This window comes from Camelus bactrianus, chromosome 11 (assembly GCF_048773025.1).
Source record: "Camelus bactrianus isolate YW-2024 breed Bactrian camel chromosome 11, ASM4877302v1, whole genome shotgun sequence".
Taxonomy (NCBI): Eukaryota; Metazoa; Chordata; class Mammalia; order Artiodactyla; family Camelidae; genus Camelus; species Camelus bactrianus.
Genome location: NC_133549.1, coordinates 9,874,063 through 9,889,812, shown reverse-complemented (window position 1 = coordinate 9,889,812; position 15,750 = coordinate 9,874,063). Strand labels below are relative to the sequence as shown.

Sequence of the window (15,750 nt, the reverse complement as noted above, 5' to 3'; positions counted from 1 at the left end):
TTCAACAATGAAGCAAATGGATGGCAGATGGTGGAAGCTGATTTCTCACTGTTGGAGGGAGTGGTTGCAAAGAAGCCGGGGGAGGAGGCTAGAATGATGTGTGTGGTAGTGAATCAGTATGAACGCAGGTTTAGTTTAACAGAGGTGGTTACAGACAGATAAGTGTAACATACCAGAACGCACGCACGTGTGTCTATTTCCTTGCTTTGTCGGCCGGGAGGGCTTAGCAGCAGGGACAATCTCACAGCAACAAGCACGCCTGCCCCTCAGGTCTCAGTTTCTAATCCCGTTCTCCAGTCAGCGGAAGCAGGGCTCCATGGGGATAAGGCTGACTCTAGGACGGGGGCAGGAAACACTTAAGATGAGCCTTGAGTAAATTGTAGTGCCAGGAAGTGAAAACGTGCTTTAAACACGCACACGCACACACACGCGCGCACACACACTGAGAGGGTTATGTCAAAGGGACACAGGAGCCCACTGAAGGAGCTGAAAATCGCCAAAGCTGGAACCATCAGCACATTTACAAATAAGTCTAAAGTAGTATTGGATTATCAATCAAAGGATAAAATATTCATGAGTCCATGATTGAAGAAATAAGTGGGGGAGAAGAGACACGTCTCTTATACAGAAGAATTCCAAGTAATTTATGCAGACTCTCTGTCCTCAAGAAGGCGGAGCACACCCTGCCCCCCAAATCCTGCCAGAGAGGACAGCATGGAAGGGGAGAGGACAGTGACGTCACGGAGGAGAAACTTGATAGACATGAGACCTCTGCCAGGTGATCAAGGCGACATCACCGGTGACAAGTCATCATGTCTCTATGTACCCTCCATATGATGTGATAAGAACCGACTTCACCCCCGTGGTCTGCCTCCCCCAAACCCATCACCCCCGTCTGCTCATCCCAGCAGACAGATCCCAACCGAAGAACATTCTGCAGAGCACCTGACTGCTCCTCAGAACTGTCAAAAACAAGGGAAGCCCGAGAAACTGTCACAGCACAGAGGCGCCTCAGGAGACACGATGACCAAGCGTGATGTGGTGTCCCGGATGGGCTCTTGCAACAGAAAAAGCGCATGAGGTGAAATATGAATAAGGCAGGGGCTTTCATGATGGGGACGTTGGCCAGTCACCATCACAGATGCAACACACCGGTGTCAGAAGTTCATATGCAAACTCGCGATAAGGAGCCGACTCTGAGAAGAGCGGCCGGAGGACCCGGGGCAGGAAGCAAGAGCGATGTCTCCAGCTCCCTGTGGGCCTGACACAGCTAGCAGCTTCGTGGTCAGGCCCCCGTTCCACGTGAGATGAGACAGAGGCTCATTTAAACTTCCCAGCAGTCCTAGGAGGAAGGCTACAGCCCCACTTGGGAAGCGAGGGAGCTGAGCACCGGGTGAGTCGGCCCAAGATCACTCGGCTTGTCAGCGATGGCACTGGCCCTCGAACCTGCAGCCAGTCAGCGAGCCGCATCTGTGCTCTTTGCAGCACCCCACACTGCCTCCCGCATGGAACTCTCAGGATCTCTCATGTCCTCAGAGCTCCGGGTAAACCCCATACCTTCTTCCCACCTTCTTCCACACACCCGCTCCCCACCCCCAGCCAGGGCAAGACACGAATTGGTTTTGTTAGAAAAGCTAGAACGCTGGCTGAGGGGCGCCACCTGGTGGCCTTCCCGGTCCCCTGCAGCCGTTTCCCTGCTTCCCTGCCGCCCTCACAGGCTGAATGGGAGCTACGAGGCTCTGAAGGGAGGCAGTGCCATGGAGGCCATGGAAGACTTCACCGGGGGCGTGGCAGAGACCTTCACAACCAAAGACGCGCCACGGAACTTCTGTGAGATTCTCAACAAGGCCTTGAAGAGGGGCTCGCTGGTGGGCTGCTCCATCGATGTAAGTCCCTGGCTCGCCCGCACCCCAGGCGCTGCTCTCGGGCTGGAGGCCTGAGCCGGGTGGCCAGGCCGCACACAAGGAGGGGCATGTGTAGCGGGGCGGGGTGGGGGGTGGGGGGGGCAGGGGCAGTGTTTATTTATTTGAATTAAAATGAAAGTTTTTATTTAATGTTTTTCAAGTTACAAAAGGAAGGCATGCTTGCTGTATCAGGTGGAACAGTCCTGAAATCATACCTAGAGGCGAAATTCTATCTCCTTCCCCCAGTCAACCCCACCACCCCTCACCCGTGCCCTTCACACCTCCTACCTCACTCACACGACAGTCACACGCGTCTATGCCCCAACATAGGCGTGGGTCGGTTTGATTTTCCTAAGCGGAATCTTACTATACATTTTTCTGAAACTTGTTTTTTTCTCACTTCATATATCATAAAAAAGTATATCCATGGATAAAAATCTAACAGTATTTTTTTCTAATTTCTTTATATATACAGACACACTCACATACCATGTTACTTCATTTGTTTTTTGAAACCGACTCAGGTTTTCTAGTCCCTCTTGGATTAACCTGGGGAACTTTTTCTTTGCTAGGAAATTATCCATTTCCTCTGCCCTTTCAAGTTTGTGACATAGAATTGCGTGGAATACTGTATATGCTTCTTATTTCCTCTCTGGTGTGTGTTTCTTGTTACAAGTTGTTTTGTTTGGAAGCAAAAAAGTTAACTCTTCAGTGAAATCCAAGCAGGGCATGAGGGACCTCCCCCCCGCCCCCCGCCCCCCAATTCTGGGAAGAGGTGGGGAATTGCTGTATGTCAGTGCTAACCACTTAGGGTGTCCTGTGTACCTGTTTTATGTGCCCAGGAACAGGGCCCTCGCCTGGGGACAGGAGGGGCTGGGCCAGACACAGAGCTGAGTCTGGCTGGGGGCAGGGTGGAGGGCTGGTTTGACTTAAACACTGCTCTTTTTATGTTTCAGATCAGAAATGCTGCAGAATCTGAAGCCCGGACACCTTTTGGTCTCATTAAGGGTCATGCCTACACCGTGACGGGGGTTGACCAGGTAGGTGACAAGGACCCCTGTAGACAGGTTACGGGGACAGACTTGACAAAGCTATTTAATGCATTGACATTTAAACTGCACTTTCCGACATGACAGAGGATATCTTATCCAAAGAATGCAGGCTTATCTGACCTAGGCAAGCTGGAGGCAGTGGCGTAGTTCCGGTCCAAGTCCCAAACCCTGAGAACCAGGAGAACCAGTAAGTCCCAGTCCGAGGGCAGAAGAGGACCAAAGTCAGGCAGAGAGAGCAAAGCCTCCCTTCCTTTGCCTCTTTGGGCTATTCGGACCATCAACTGATTAGACGAGGCCCACCCACATTGGCAAAGGCCATCTGCTTTACTCAGTGCATCAATTCAAATGCTCATCTCGGCCAGAAACAGCCTCACAGACACACACAGAATCATGCACAATTAAACTTATGAGCACCCATGGCCTGGTCATCTTGACACATTAAATTAACTATCACAGGGAGAGAATATAGTTCAGTGGTAGTGCACATGCTTAGCATGCCCGGGGTCCTGGGTTCAGTCCCCACTACTTCCACTAAAAATAAATAAATAAATAAATAAATAAATAAATAAATAAATAAATAAATAAAACCTAATTACCCCCCCCCAAAAGACAAAATAAGCAAATTAAACAATTAATCATCACAAGTCCTCTTCTCTACAGCTGTAGTTGGGGGTAGACCTGATCCCCAGGGCCACCCAGACACCACACACCTCCACTCTGACTTCTGGCAAGCACTTGGTTTGGAGGAGAGCTCTTGAGGGATGCATGGGGTGCAGAGGGAGTCCTCCTCCCCCCTCATGGGGGAGGACGGGCAATGTGGCCAAGTGGGAGACGCAGTTGGAGTCTTCAGAATGTTAGCTCTCTGCCTTAGTTGTCTCCCCACCCCCGCCAGCCACAGGCCATCCAGCCCCTCCCTAGAGCAGGAGCGTGACTCCTAATGTCAGATCTTCTAAGTGTTATTCCAAGTGATGACAGAAACCTTCCGGTCACATGACACTGTTCAACTGCATTTGCTTTCTCTCCACCTGTAAGGGATCCACCTGCTCACACATTTCAGTGAATGGACCTCTTACCTGGGGAGCTTGGACTCTGGAGAGCTTGTATGAACTGAAATTATTTTTACACATAAAAAGGACAGTTCGTGACAAAGGCAGGAGAATAAATTGTCCTAAGAACTAAAATTCCTGGTTAGTTGATAAGTAGGAGTCTTGTACTCCCAGTCTCTTTCCTCCAAAACCTGTCTACCCACTGGTCCTCTTTCCAGCTCTGGGCAGAGCCTAAGGGCTGGGTCCTCTTTCTGAACTGGCTCGAGGGCTCCCAGTGTGGCAGCAGAGAGCCTCCTGTGACGCCTGAATGGGAGAGAATATCGGATTTAGAAGACTTGGAAGTGAGCTTTGTTTATTGGTGTTGTTTAAATTCTCAGCATCAGTTTACAACTTTATCATTCATCCGTGAGTAAGATGCTAAGGAAGAAAACTCAGTATTAGGTCCACTGCCTGTACCAGATGCTGAAGACGACACACGATACGTAAGACTTGTCCCCTGCCTCCAGGGAGTTCCAGTCTAGAGAGAAAACTCATTCATCTGAAGATTCATGGGGACTCCTTTCTTGTTAATTTCAGTTCCCCTTTATTTCCCAGATGCAGCGTAACCATCCTGGGGTGATTAATGCAACATCACTGGTAATGCCAGCCATTATGTTCTCTAGGAACTAGAAAACTCCGAGGGCTAGTTAAAAATGGATGAGTTTTGACATGTCCTTCGCATGTCGCAATCAAGAAGCTCTCGGAAAAGCCAGCCGTGGCTGGAGAGGGATCACCCTGGAGCCACGGGTGGATTTATCGTCTCACGTTTCCCTGATGCTTTTCCCTTTTAGGTAAATGTCCATGGCCAGAAAATTGAGCTCATCCGAGTCCGGAACCCTTGGGGCCAAGTTGAGTGGAACGGGTCCTGGAGCGACAGGTCAGTCCCCTCCCCATCCTTCCCACCCATCCCACTTTCCTGGGGTTCACAGGGGGCGGGCCCAGGACTTTCATATAATTACATTCATGTCAGTGAATGTATTACCTCCCAAGGGGAGTTTTATATCCCATGATATTGTGAAGGCTTTGTCCCAGTTATGAGGAGCGGCAGTACCTCTGTGTGTGTGTGTGTGTGTTGGGTGTGGGTGGGGGTGGCAATGAGTGCTTTGGGTGTGAGAATCTCTAAAACGTGGCCAAGCAGGTCACTAGAGAGTTCTCGCTCATGGTCACTGACCGCTGGCCAGAGTCCTAGTGGCGCCCAGAGAAACAGAGGCAGCAGAACAGGAAATCCATCCCCCACAGAGCAATCACCCAGGTTATTTATTTGGCCCCAGTTATAAGAAAGGACTGCCTGTCTTGTATGTGGCCCCTCCTCTTCCTTTGGGAAACGGCTCAGTTGACTGGGATCAGAGATGTTCCCAAATGTTCAGACAGGGTCCCCCTAGCTGTCCCCTCTCCTGCCCACCCAAGGTTCGTGGGGCTCTGAGGAGCCCAGCAGCGAGTCTGGAATTTCAGTGAAACTGAGGCATGTTTGTCCTCAGCTGGCACAGAGCCGCCAGCCCCCAACCCCTCCTGTGTTGGTGCTCTACCGACCGCCTCCACCAGAGGGCGCAGCACACAGCCCGGGCTCCCCATCCCTCATCTGGTCCCCCATCCCCGCCCCCAGCTTTGCTTCAGCCTTCTCAGCCCCAGGGTCTTCGGTAGACTGGTTCCTACCTGATCGCCATCAAAGGAGGGAAGTCTCATCAAAGTCAGCCTCCCCGTCCTGGTGGAAAGGGAGAGAACAGAGACACTGAAACCAAAATCGATGAGACTGCTTCCTCTGGCGAATGCACTTGTCTGGTCCCTGATTTAGGGAGAGCCCCCTGTGAAAGGGCCGGGTGCCTTGTTCCTCCTCCTGGTAAACCCGCAGGGGAGAAATAAGGAAATCACCCCAAGATGGCTTTACTGGATCAAAGCTGAAAACAAGCTTGCCTCCTGCTCCCACTCAGCGTCGGGGTGACGGAAGGTGGGTCCCCACCCTGATCCCTGACCCTGAGTCTGCCTGTTGTGAGAACAGGCCTGAAAGTGTGGCTTAGCGCCCCCAGCCCACTGCCGCATCCACGTGAGAGCGGCTTAGAAGATAGTGACCCAGGTTCTGCTCTTCTGACCCCAGACCAGGGACTGGAGAAGGGGCTGTCCTGAGTCTCCCCCACCAGCCCAGGTCCACAGGGTGGCCATGCAGTGGTCACATCACTTACAGCACCGCCATGGCGGTGACTCAATTTGAACTATTTGGGGGCGGCCTTGGAGGAGCCCCAGAAATGCAGTGGCCCTGGAGGTGGGCCTCCTGAGTTTGCAGGATGCTCGGCACTGCTCACCTGAGCCCTCGTGTCCACAGACGTCTACCTCACCGAGCCCTCCCCGGCTCCCTAGTGAGGTCAGGTGAAGAAGGCTCTCGGTACGTCCAGTGTTAAGCACTGGCGAGCATGAGGTGTCATTACCACTCTTCAAAGTGTCAGCTCATAAACCAAGAGGGGAGGTCAAGGGACTGCTCCGGGCCACGCCTCTCAGCCCACTGTGGCTCCTTCTGTGGGTGTTCAGCTCCCTGTGGTGGTCCCTGGATAGTCCACGGAGGAGGGGCCGGTGGTCCCCAGGGCCTTTTCCCATCAGCTACACTTGGAGGCGTACTTGCCCACCAGCCTCTAGCTCCCCTGGCACATTTCCAGGTCCCTGACCAGGGTCCGTTCCCTACATAAAACAGCCTGGTTCCTAGAGAGGGGCACCCCCCACCAACTCTGGCCAAGGCCAGCGTCGTTCCCACCACCGTCGTCCAGGACCCTGTGCCTGACGCTGACTTTGTTCACTCCTAGTTCTCCTGAGTGGCGTTCTGTTGGCCCCGCTGAGCAAAGGCGCCTGTGTCACACCGCTCTGGACAACGGGGAGTTCTGGTACAGTGCCCGTCTCCGTGTTCATTTCCACATTAACTACCTCACAGGTGTGAGTGCTCGTCTGCCCTTGGGTGCTTCTGGTTTTTTCTGCTCTTTTTTTCCTTCTTCTTTTTTATTTTATTTTATTTTATTTTACTTTTATTTTATTTTATTTTATTTTATTGATAATCAAGTACATCCATCTCATACCCCTAGTGTTAACCCAGTTGGTGGAAAATTTAACGTGATGTTTGGGGAACTCATCCCATCTCAAGTTTAAACATCTCAGGGTCATCCAGAAGACACAGGATTCAGCCTCTTGTCTCCAACCCAGTACCCTGCCTCTGATCTCCCCATCATCCTTGTTTGCACATAAATTTGAAAGCAGGCAGCCCTGCTGCTCAGAGGCCCCCCGCCTCCACAGCCAGCTTGATCCCGGGCACCCTTGAGAACGGCTCCTGAGAGCACCTAGAAGTGCAGAAGGAAACACTTCTCACCTAGACTTCCCACAGCGCTGCATCTCTGTTCAGCTGACAAATTTAAGGGACCTTCATCTCCAACAGCTTTTTTCAATCTTCTTTCTTCCTGTGGGGTCCAGAAACATGTGGCACTTCCAACCCTGCCAGACCGTGCATTTCTGATTTCTAACTCTCTTCCCTGCCGTGGGCTCAAACCAGTCAATTCTTGCCTGAGCGCCTCTCTTTCTTTAAGACCTTATTAAATACAACAAGCAGAAACCAGAACACACAAATATTTCAGTTTCTTCTGGTCTTTTCCTCTTGAGCACAATCTCTGAGACATCTGTTCTATCTTCAGTACTTTTTTATATATTTTCTTTTCTTTTTTTTTTAATACATTTTTTACTTTGTTACTTTTTTTGGTGTGGGAGATAATTAGATTTATTTATTTATATTTGTTTATTCAGTGGAGGGACTGGGGATTGAACCCAGGACCTCATGCATGCTGAGCACGTGCTCTACCACTGAGCTATACCCTTCCCTCCGTCTTCAGTATTTTTGCATATTGTACAGGCAACGGTTGGAGCAAATATCTTTGCGGATCGTACATGGATATCTGTTTTCCAGCTCCATCACTTCTTTGCAGAATCCTGGCCAGTTGCTAAGCTGCTTTTGTGTATTTTAGATTCTCTTAAGATGGTTCCATACCTCAAGGCACCTTTGACCTTGGGTAACACCAGTTGCAGTAACAAATAGACTCAAAATGTATCGACTCCAATGCAATAAAGTGTGTCTCTCACTCACTGTAACAGTCCAGGAGCCCATTTCCATTCTGTGGGTGGCTGTCTCCATGCAGTGACTCAGGGACTCAAGCCTCTCACATCCTGTAGCTCTGGCACCCCCTGGAGCCACACTGTCACCTGCAGGGAGCCAGCAGAAGAAGGGGGGAATAAAACCTTGGGAGAAGACATCCCCATTTCCTAAAAGCCTTGACCCAGAATTAACACATGCCAGTGCTGACATCCCACCCTGGGTGGAAGATCCTGTTCTGGTGGGTGATCTTGGTGGCCTGCTAAGCCATCTCTGTCTCAGGAACCATGAGCTCCTACAGCGAAGAAATTTGTGGAAAAGATACAGGGCGTTGAGAGATTGACAAGCTGTTGAACTGGAAATTAGCAACAAATGGACCTTGAATTTTGAGTACAGATACTCTGGGTTAATAAGTCATGGAAAGAGAAAAACAGAGGAGAGCGGAGGTAGGAATCCAGATCCTCCCAGGAATTGCCAAATATGAGCAGGAGGTAGGAACAGAGTTTGAGAGGCTGCCTGAGGTCACGCTGGTGGAAAGAAGGTCAGGTACAGAAAGAAGGAGAAACAGGGCTGAAGAAATGAGGGAACCCACGGGGAGAGACCCAGCAAAGAGCAGCGCCCTGTGGATGCCCCATCGCCCAGCCCTCCACCCCGGCCGCCCTTCCAGATGCAGCTGCACCTGATACCTGGGGCTGACACTGGCTGCGGCGACGCATGGGACCAAAACCATCAGCCCCTGAGCCCGGAGCCTTTCCTCCGGGAATCTTGACATTGGAGACTAGTGGAAGTACTGAGGACAGAACCCAGGACCTCGTGCATGCTAAGCACGCACTCTACCACTGAGCTCTACCCTCCCCTCCATCTTTAGTATTTTTGCATATTGTACAGTTGACAGTTGGAGCAAATATCTTTGCTGTTCATACATGGATGTCTATTTTCCAGCTCCATCACTTCCCTGCAGCCTCCTGGCCAGTTATTAAGCTGCTTTTGTGTATTTTAGATTCTCTTAAGATGGTGCCATACTTCAAGGCACCATTGACCTTGGGTAACGCCAGTTGCAGTAACAAGTAGACTCAAAATGTATCGACTTCAATAAAGTGTTTCCAGTCTCCTTCCACTATCATGTTTCACCCACTCTAGGACATTCTCCTGCAGCTCTCTCCTCTCTCCTTACTTGTGAATTCCTCCCTTTCTACTGAAGCATTTTCATCTGAATACTCTTGCTGTCATTCCACCTGCTTCAAAGGAAAAATAGCCTGTCTTGACCCACTGAAACCAACAACCCATTTCTCTCTGCTTCGCTGCAGCAAAACTCACCACTTCCTTTCCACCCTTGGCTCCCTTCAACCGCGGCGTGTGTCCCGCCATCCCACTGAACCTGCCCGCACTGAGGATGCCACGGGCTCTCTGCTAAATCATGTCATCTCAGTCTGCCAGCAGCGTTTGGCACGGTTGCCACTGGGCATCCTGGATTCCAGGTCCTCCTGCTACCTGGGCTCCTCAGGGTCCTGTCCTGGTCCCTGCCCAGCCCCCTAACCTGTTAGTCTTGAAGGGCCTCAGGGTTCAATCTGTGGACCCCTTCCTCACTATCTGTGCCCCTCCCCTTTAGGTGATCTCATCCTGTCTCATGAGTTTAAAGACTGTCTCCACACTGATAACTTCCAGGTTTACACCTTCCGCTCCTGTCCCTGGAATTTCAGATCTCAGCTGCCTGCTGACACCTCCCCTTGGATGCCTGATCCACAGCTCAGGTTGACCTCTCCCAGCTTGTTTCAATCCTTCCCCCTACCCCATCTCTAAGCTTCCAGATACTCCAGCCAAACTCCTTGATTCCTTTCCTTCTGTCCCCCCACCTCCGATCCATCGGCAGGTCCTGTGAGATCTGCCTTCAGAATTTGACATCTGAGCCCCACTCACCATCTCCCTCCTACCAGCCTGGACAGACCCAGCTTCACCTCTCTCCTGGACGATGGGGCACTAACTTCCTAGCAGGGGGCTCTCCTCCAGGCTGTGCCCCTTGAAGTCTGCTCTCAGCACGGAAGCCCGGGTGGCATCCTCTGTCTGTGTGGCTCCTTCCAGTGGGGCTCCATCTGCTCGGAGTCAAAGCCAGAAGCCTCATGAGAACCACCCGGATCCGCTACCTTTGCATCGTACCCTTTGCTGACACCCCCGCCACCTCATGGGCTTCCTTGGTGTTCTGAGAGCACGCCAGGCACTTACCTGCATCAGGACCTTGTTCTCCAGGTGCCTGGAGCCCCAGAGAGCCACCTGTCCCGTCCCCCATGCCTCCGGCCTCCATACCTGACCGGTGAAGCCTTCCCATTTAAAATTGCCCCCCATCTCTCCACCCCTCTTTCTGTGAAGTACTTTTATATAATCAACCTGCATTTTTACATTTGTTTCCTTTTCACTTTTGTAAACTTTTTAGCCTTTTCTTTTCTTTTCTTTTTTACTTTTTGGTGTGTATTTGCTGTGTCCCCCCGCCTGAGGTCTCCCGGCCCCTTGGGGAAGGCACCAGCACTCATGGCTGTTTGTTAGTTGAGTGACTGAGTGAATGAGCCACGTGGTGGGTGTCGACACCACGCCCCACACGCCGTGTCCCCGCTGTGTTGCAGGATGGCGTTCCGGGACTTCCGGGCCCACTTTGACAAGGTGGAGGTCTGCAACCTCACCCCCGACGCCCTGGGAGAGGAGGCTGTCCACAGGTGGGAGGTGACGGTCCACCAGGGAAGCTGGGTGCGGGGCTCCACGGCCGGCGGCTGCCGCAACTTCCTGGGTGCGTAGCCTGCCTGCCGTTCTCTCTGTCCCTCCCCAGGGGCCAGTGCAAACAGACGACGTCAGGGCATCAGGGACAGGACCCTGGAGAAAGGGGGCAGGTCGACAGCAAGATTTCAGGAGCCACCGGGAGAAGAGGGCTGCAAAGACTGAGCAGGAAGCCGGATAAGAACCGCTCAGGGAAACTCCCATGTTTTACCACCGAGGTTATTTTCTGCCACAAGTGATAGAAAACACAGCTCACGCTCATTTGTTAATAAAAAGGCTGTGTTGTTCTCCATCACTGGAAGGGTCCGAGGAGAAGTCAGGCACCAGGCGGAGTTCTACCAGTCCATTTGTTTTGCTTGTCTGTTTGTTTTTGTTGAAGTAGAGTCGGCTTACAATGCGCTGTTAGTTTCTGGTGTCCAGCAGAGTGATTCAGTTACACATATACATTCCTTTTCATATTCTTTTTCAATATAGGCTGTTCCAAGATACTGAACATAGTTCCCTGCGCTCTACAGTAGGCCTTTGTTGTTTATCTATTTTACATACAGTAGCTACTATCTGCAAATCCCCAACTCCCAATTTATCCATCCCGCCCTCTTCCCCGCCCCCGTAACCATAAGTGTGTTCTCTATGTCTGTGACGCTGTTTCTGTTTTGTAAATAAGTTCACTTGCGTCACTTTTTGAGATTCCACATATAAGTGACGTCCTGTGATATTTTCCTCTCTCCTCCTGTCAACCCTTTTGTTTGTGATTCTCTGTTTTGCTCTCCTCCCTCTGTTGGCCTCTCTATTCACAGGAGGGCAGCCAGCAGCACATAGGGCTTCCTGAGGCCTCACTCACATGCACCACAAGACCTTCTAATGGTCATTAAGCAAAAGTCTCAACGTCCCCCTAATTGGGAGTTCCTGGAGCTGATGTCCTGGGAGATGCTGTGGGATCGTTGGCTTTGTTCCAGTTCTCGGTGGCAAGAGGGACTAGCACAGATTAGTCAGGGTTCACCCTTGGAGCTGGGAGTGAGGTCCATTCTGCTCAAATGGCACCGCCACTAAACGGATGCCGGGGACAACCACACATGCTCTGCACTCTCTTAAATGCCACGTGGAAAAATCAGATGGTGCATGCTGTAGCCACCTAGCCCCAGAAGAAGGTCTAAAAAGCTGCATGGGAATTACTATATATAAAACAGATAAACAACAAGGACCTACTAGTGTGTAGCACAGGGAACTGCATTCAATATCTTGTAATAGCCTTAAGGGAAAAGAATATGAAATATACATATATGTATGTATGTGTGTAACTGAATCGCTTTGCTGTACACTGAAACTAGCACTGTAAATCAACTACACTTCAATAAAAAAAAATTAAATAAAAATAAAAAGCTGTGTGGGAAATGGAAGAGAGGACACTTTGCATTCTCACAGAGGGTTATAAGAAAGGAGGGCAAGAGGGAATTGGAACAGAAAGGGAAGAAATTCTATTCTCAGGTTTGGGGGGCCATGGCGGGGGTGGACAGGGATGTGTGTGTGTCCTTTGTGTTTTGTGTTTTGTGTTTTGTTTTGTTTTCTTTTAAGGAAGGGAAAATAATCTTCCTCTTTCCAATGACAGATACCTTTTGGACCAACCCACAAATAAAATTGTCCCTGACTGAGAAAGATGATGGAAGGGAGGAATGCACATTCCTTGTAGCCCTGATGCAGAAAGACCGAAGAAAACTCAAGAGGTTTGGTGCCAGTGTGCTGACCATCGGCTATGCCATTTACCAGGTGGGTGGGTGGGGGGCCAGTCTCCTTTCCAGAGCCCCCCATCCAAGTTCTAGACTCTCGGTTCCTCCTTGGCCTCACACCTGATATTCAATGGCCGATCCCCAAACTGCATCCAAACAGCCAAGACCAACGGCCCTCCCTAGAGAAACCGCCCCCCCTTCCTCCCCACTGCAGTGCCCCGGCCAAGACGAACACCTGAACAAAGACTTCTTCAGATACCACGCCTCCCGGGCCAGAAGCAAGGTGTTCATCAACCTGCGAGAAGTCTCCGACCGGTTCTCACTGCCCCCCGGGGACTACATCCTCATCCCCAGCACTTTCGAGCCCCATCAGGAAGCCGATTTCTGCCTGAGGATCTTCTCGGAGAAGAAAGCCATTACCCGGTGAGTCACAGGATGGAGAAACCCTCGTCACGTAGTGGTCCCCTCACAGAGGCGTCTCCATCCTCCCGTTTTCCGTGACCTCCACGAGAACCTGGGCAGGAGGCTTTCCTCATCTATTTGCAAAGCGGGAGGCATGCCCCTTGCATTCCCACTCCTCCCGTCCCTCAAACAAACGTTAAAAAGTTGCTCTCTCCAACTGCTTCCGCAATCATGCTCACCAGACCCCCCTGGGGAGAGCCCTTCATTTTCCAGACCCTTCAGCCCAGAGGGTCCTGGAGTAAAAGCCACATTGAGGGATGAGAGACTCACCTCTGTTCATGATGAAAGGGATGGATTTTGCAAGTTTCAAGAATGACATGTTTAGGGGTAGGAGACAGCTCAGTGGTAGAGCGCGTGTGTAGCATGAACGAGGTCCTGGCTTCAATCCCCAGTCCCTCCATTAAATAAAAAAGAATGGCATGTTCTTTCCCTTCCAGTTTAAGTTAATGTTAGCAGGTTGTTCTGAGCTGGTCTCAGCTTAACTGACAGTGATGCTATGAGCTGAGTGCCTGAGGCGCTACCTAGATCTGGACTGTTGGAGGTGAGCCCCTCAGACCTCTCCCCAGCCAGCGTCGTGGCCGGACCAGCCCTTATGGTTCTTGTGATGCCTGCCGGACACACCTCAGCAACAGCCATCAGGGAACTTTGAAAAATAAACTGTGTTATTCGTGGGTCCCTATGTGGCCCACCCAGGGCCACACAGGGGCAGGGGGTGGAGGAGAGGACCCCAGCTTCTGCCTTTACTAAGGTCAAGGATGGGATGCCTAGAGTTTCACGGGTTCACTCTGGGTGAATCTGAAACATAAGAGCTGGAATAAGAGCAGGGGAAGGGAAAGGGAAGTGGTTAGTCAAACAGTTGTCTGGTCTACCAGAGCTTTCATTTAAAAGAAGGGACTATCAGAGTGGGGCCATTGGCTTTTTGTCCAGTTTTGTAGCTGGCAATGTCTTTATTCCAGACAGATGTCTTTGGAGCAGACAACTCGGCAACCAGAAGCTTAATGTCAGGCACTTACACTGCAATCAAAAAAGCTAACACAGGGGGAGGGTGTAGCTCAGTGGTAGAGGGAACGCTTCGCATGCATGAGGTCCTGGTTCAACCCGCAGTACCTCCATTAAATAAATAAACAAGCAAACCTAATTAACTTCCCCTGCAAAAAATTTTTTTAATAATAATTGTTTTAGAAAGCTAATTGCCTGGCACTTACACTAGTCTGGCTGCCTTCTGTACACCTGGTGTTCTGTCATCTCTCCTTTGCAGTGTCTTAGCAAAATTATTTTGTATCGGTTACTTCTATGGAAAAAATTTCCCATTACTGCCCGTTCACCATTGGTAGCTCTGTGATGGAAGGAAAAAAAAATGGTTCAAGAGACAGCAACCTACTTCTTTTCTCAGTGGAGACACTTTGGGGATCACAGAGAATGGCAAGGTCTGGGAGTTCTGTATTTAAGCCAGGTCAGTCCCCAACAGAGGGCCAGCCTGAGACAACCAGGAGGAGACAGTTGTGACCATGCGGCCTGCGCTGGCTTTTCCTTCTGTCTAGTGGGATGGAGACGGGTCGGTGGTGTGCACTGAGGATACAGTCATCCCTCGGTATCTGGAGGCGGGGATTGGTTCCAGGACCGGCACGGATACCAGAATCCTCCCACACTCGCGTCCCATAGTCGGCCTTCCACACACTCAGCTTCTGCATTTGCAGCTTCAGCCAACCACTGGTTGTAACCATCATACTATATTTATTGCAAAAAACCTACCTTTTTGGACCTGAGCAGTTCAAACCTATGTTGCTCAAGGCTCAACTCTTTTAAAGTCTGGTTGAGTTTCCCAAACTGACACCAAAGGCATGGGTTTTTCTCATCAGCTAAATTGAAGCAGTAGTCTCTAATATTTAAAACCGCTGCTGGAGACCTGTGCTCCAGGCTTCCCCCAGACACCTGGACAAGCGGAGGGTGAACCCCCAATGTCTGTTCCCACAAAAGCCCTCCACACGGAGCCAGGCGGATGGGCTAGTCTTGTGGGTAGAAGAGAGAGCCAGGCTGTGCCCCGTGCTCTCTGTCTCATGGTGGGGTGAGGCCTGAGACCCCCACATTGGTGGCTTTGAGGTGGCGAGGCCAACTGCCTACTCATGCCTGCTCTGAACCAGATACTTGACCTGCTGTGATATTGAGCACAAGGATCGGCTTTGTCGTCAGTAACAGAAGAACCGCACTAAGCCCTTTTCCCGCTGGTTTAGTTCTTGAGAGAGGGTCCTAAACGAGAGAGACAGAGAGAGAGAGAGAGAGAGAGAGAGAGGAAGGAAGGAAGACAGAAAGAGAAGAAAGAAAGAGAAGAGAGAGAGAAAGAAAGAAAGAAAGAAAGAGAGAAAGAGAGAAAAAGAAAGAAAGAAAGGAAGAAAGGAAGGAAAAGAAAGAGAGAGAGAGAAAGAGAGAAAAAGAAAGAAAGAAAGAAAGAAAGAAAGAAAGAAAGAAAGAAAGAAAGAAAGAAAGAAAGAAAGAAAAGAAAAGGAAAGAAAAGAAAGAAAAGAAAAGAAAAGAAAAGAAAAGAAAAGAAGGGAGGAAGGAAGCCGTGCAGGCCCTGTGGTATGTGCCCAGGGGTGGGGAGGAGAGGGAGATGCCCGTGCCCTCCCAGTGTCTGCCTGTTTCTCTTCC

General features: G+C 50.6%; 1 protein-coding gene across 2 annotated transcripts in view; it reads left to right on the top strand.

Moving 5' to 3' along the window:
* Nucleotides 1-15,750, top strand: part of CAPN9 (calpain 9) — a 46,529-nt gene that overhangs the window by 14,078 nt on the left and 16,701 nt on the right. For both annotated transcript variants that reach the window (XM_074373191.1, XM_074373192.1), the window contains exons 5-11: nucleotides 1,718-1,886; nucleotides 2,861-2,944; nucleotides 4,833-4,918; nucleotides 6,831-6,908; nucleotides 10,771-10,931; nucleotides 12,525-12,682; nucleotides 12,857-13,065. In XM_074373191.1, the coding sequence (XP_074229292.1) occupies nucleotides 1,718-1,886; nucleotides 2,861-2,944; nucleotides 4,833-4,918; nucleotides 6,831-6,908; nucleotides 10,771-10,931; nucleotides 12,525-12,682; nucleotides 12,857-13,065 (945 nt within the window). The remainder of the gene's footprint in view (nucleotides 1-1,717; nucleotides 1,887-2,860; nucleotides 2,945-4,832; nucleotides 4,919-6,830; nucleotides 6,909-10,770; nucleotides 10,932-12,524; nucleotides 12,683-12,856; nucleotides 13,066-15,750) is intronic.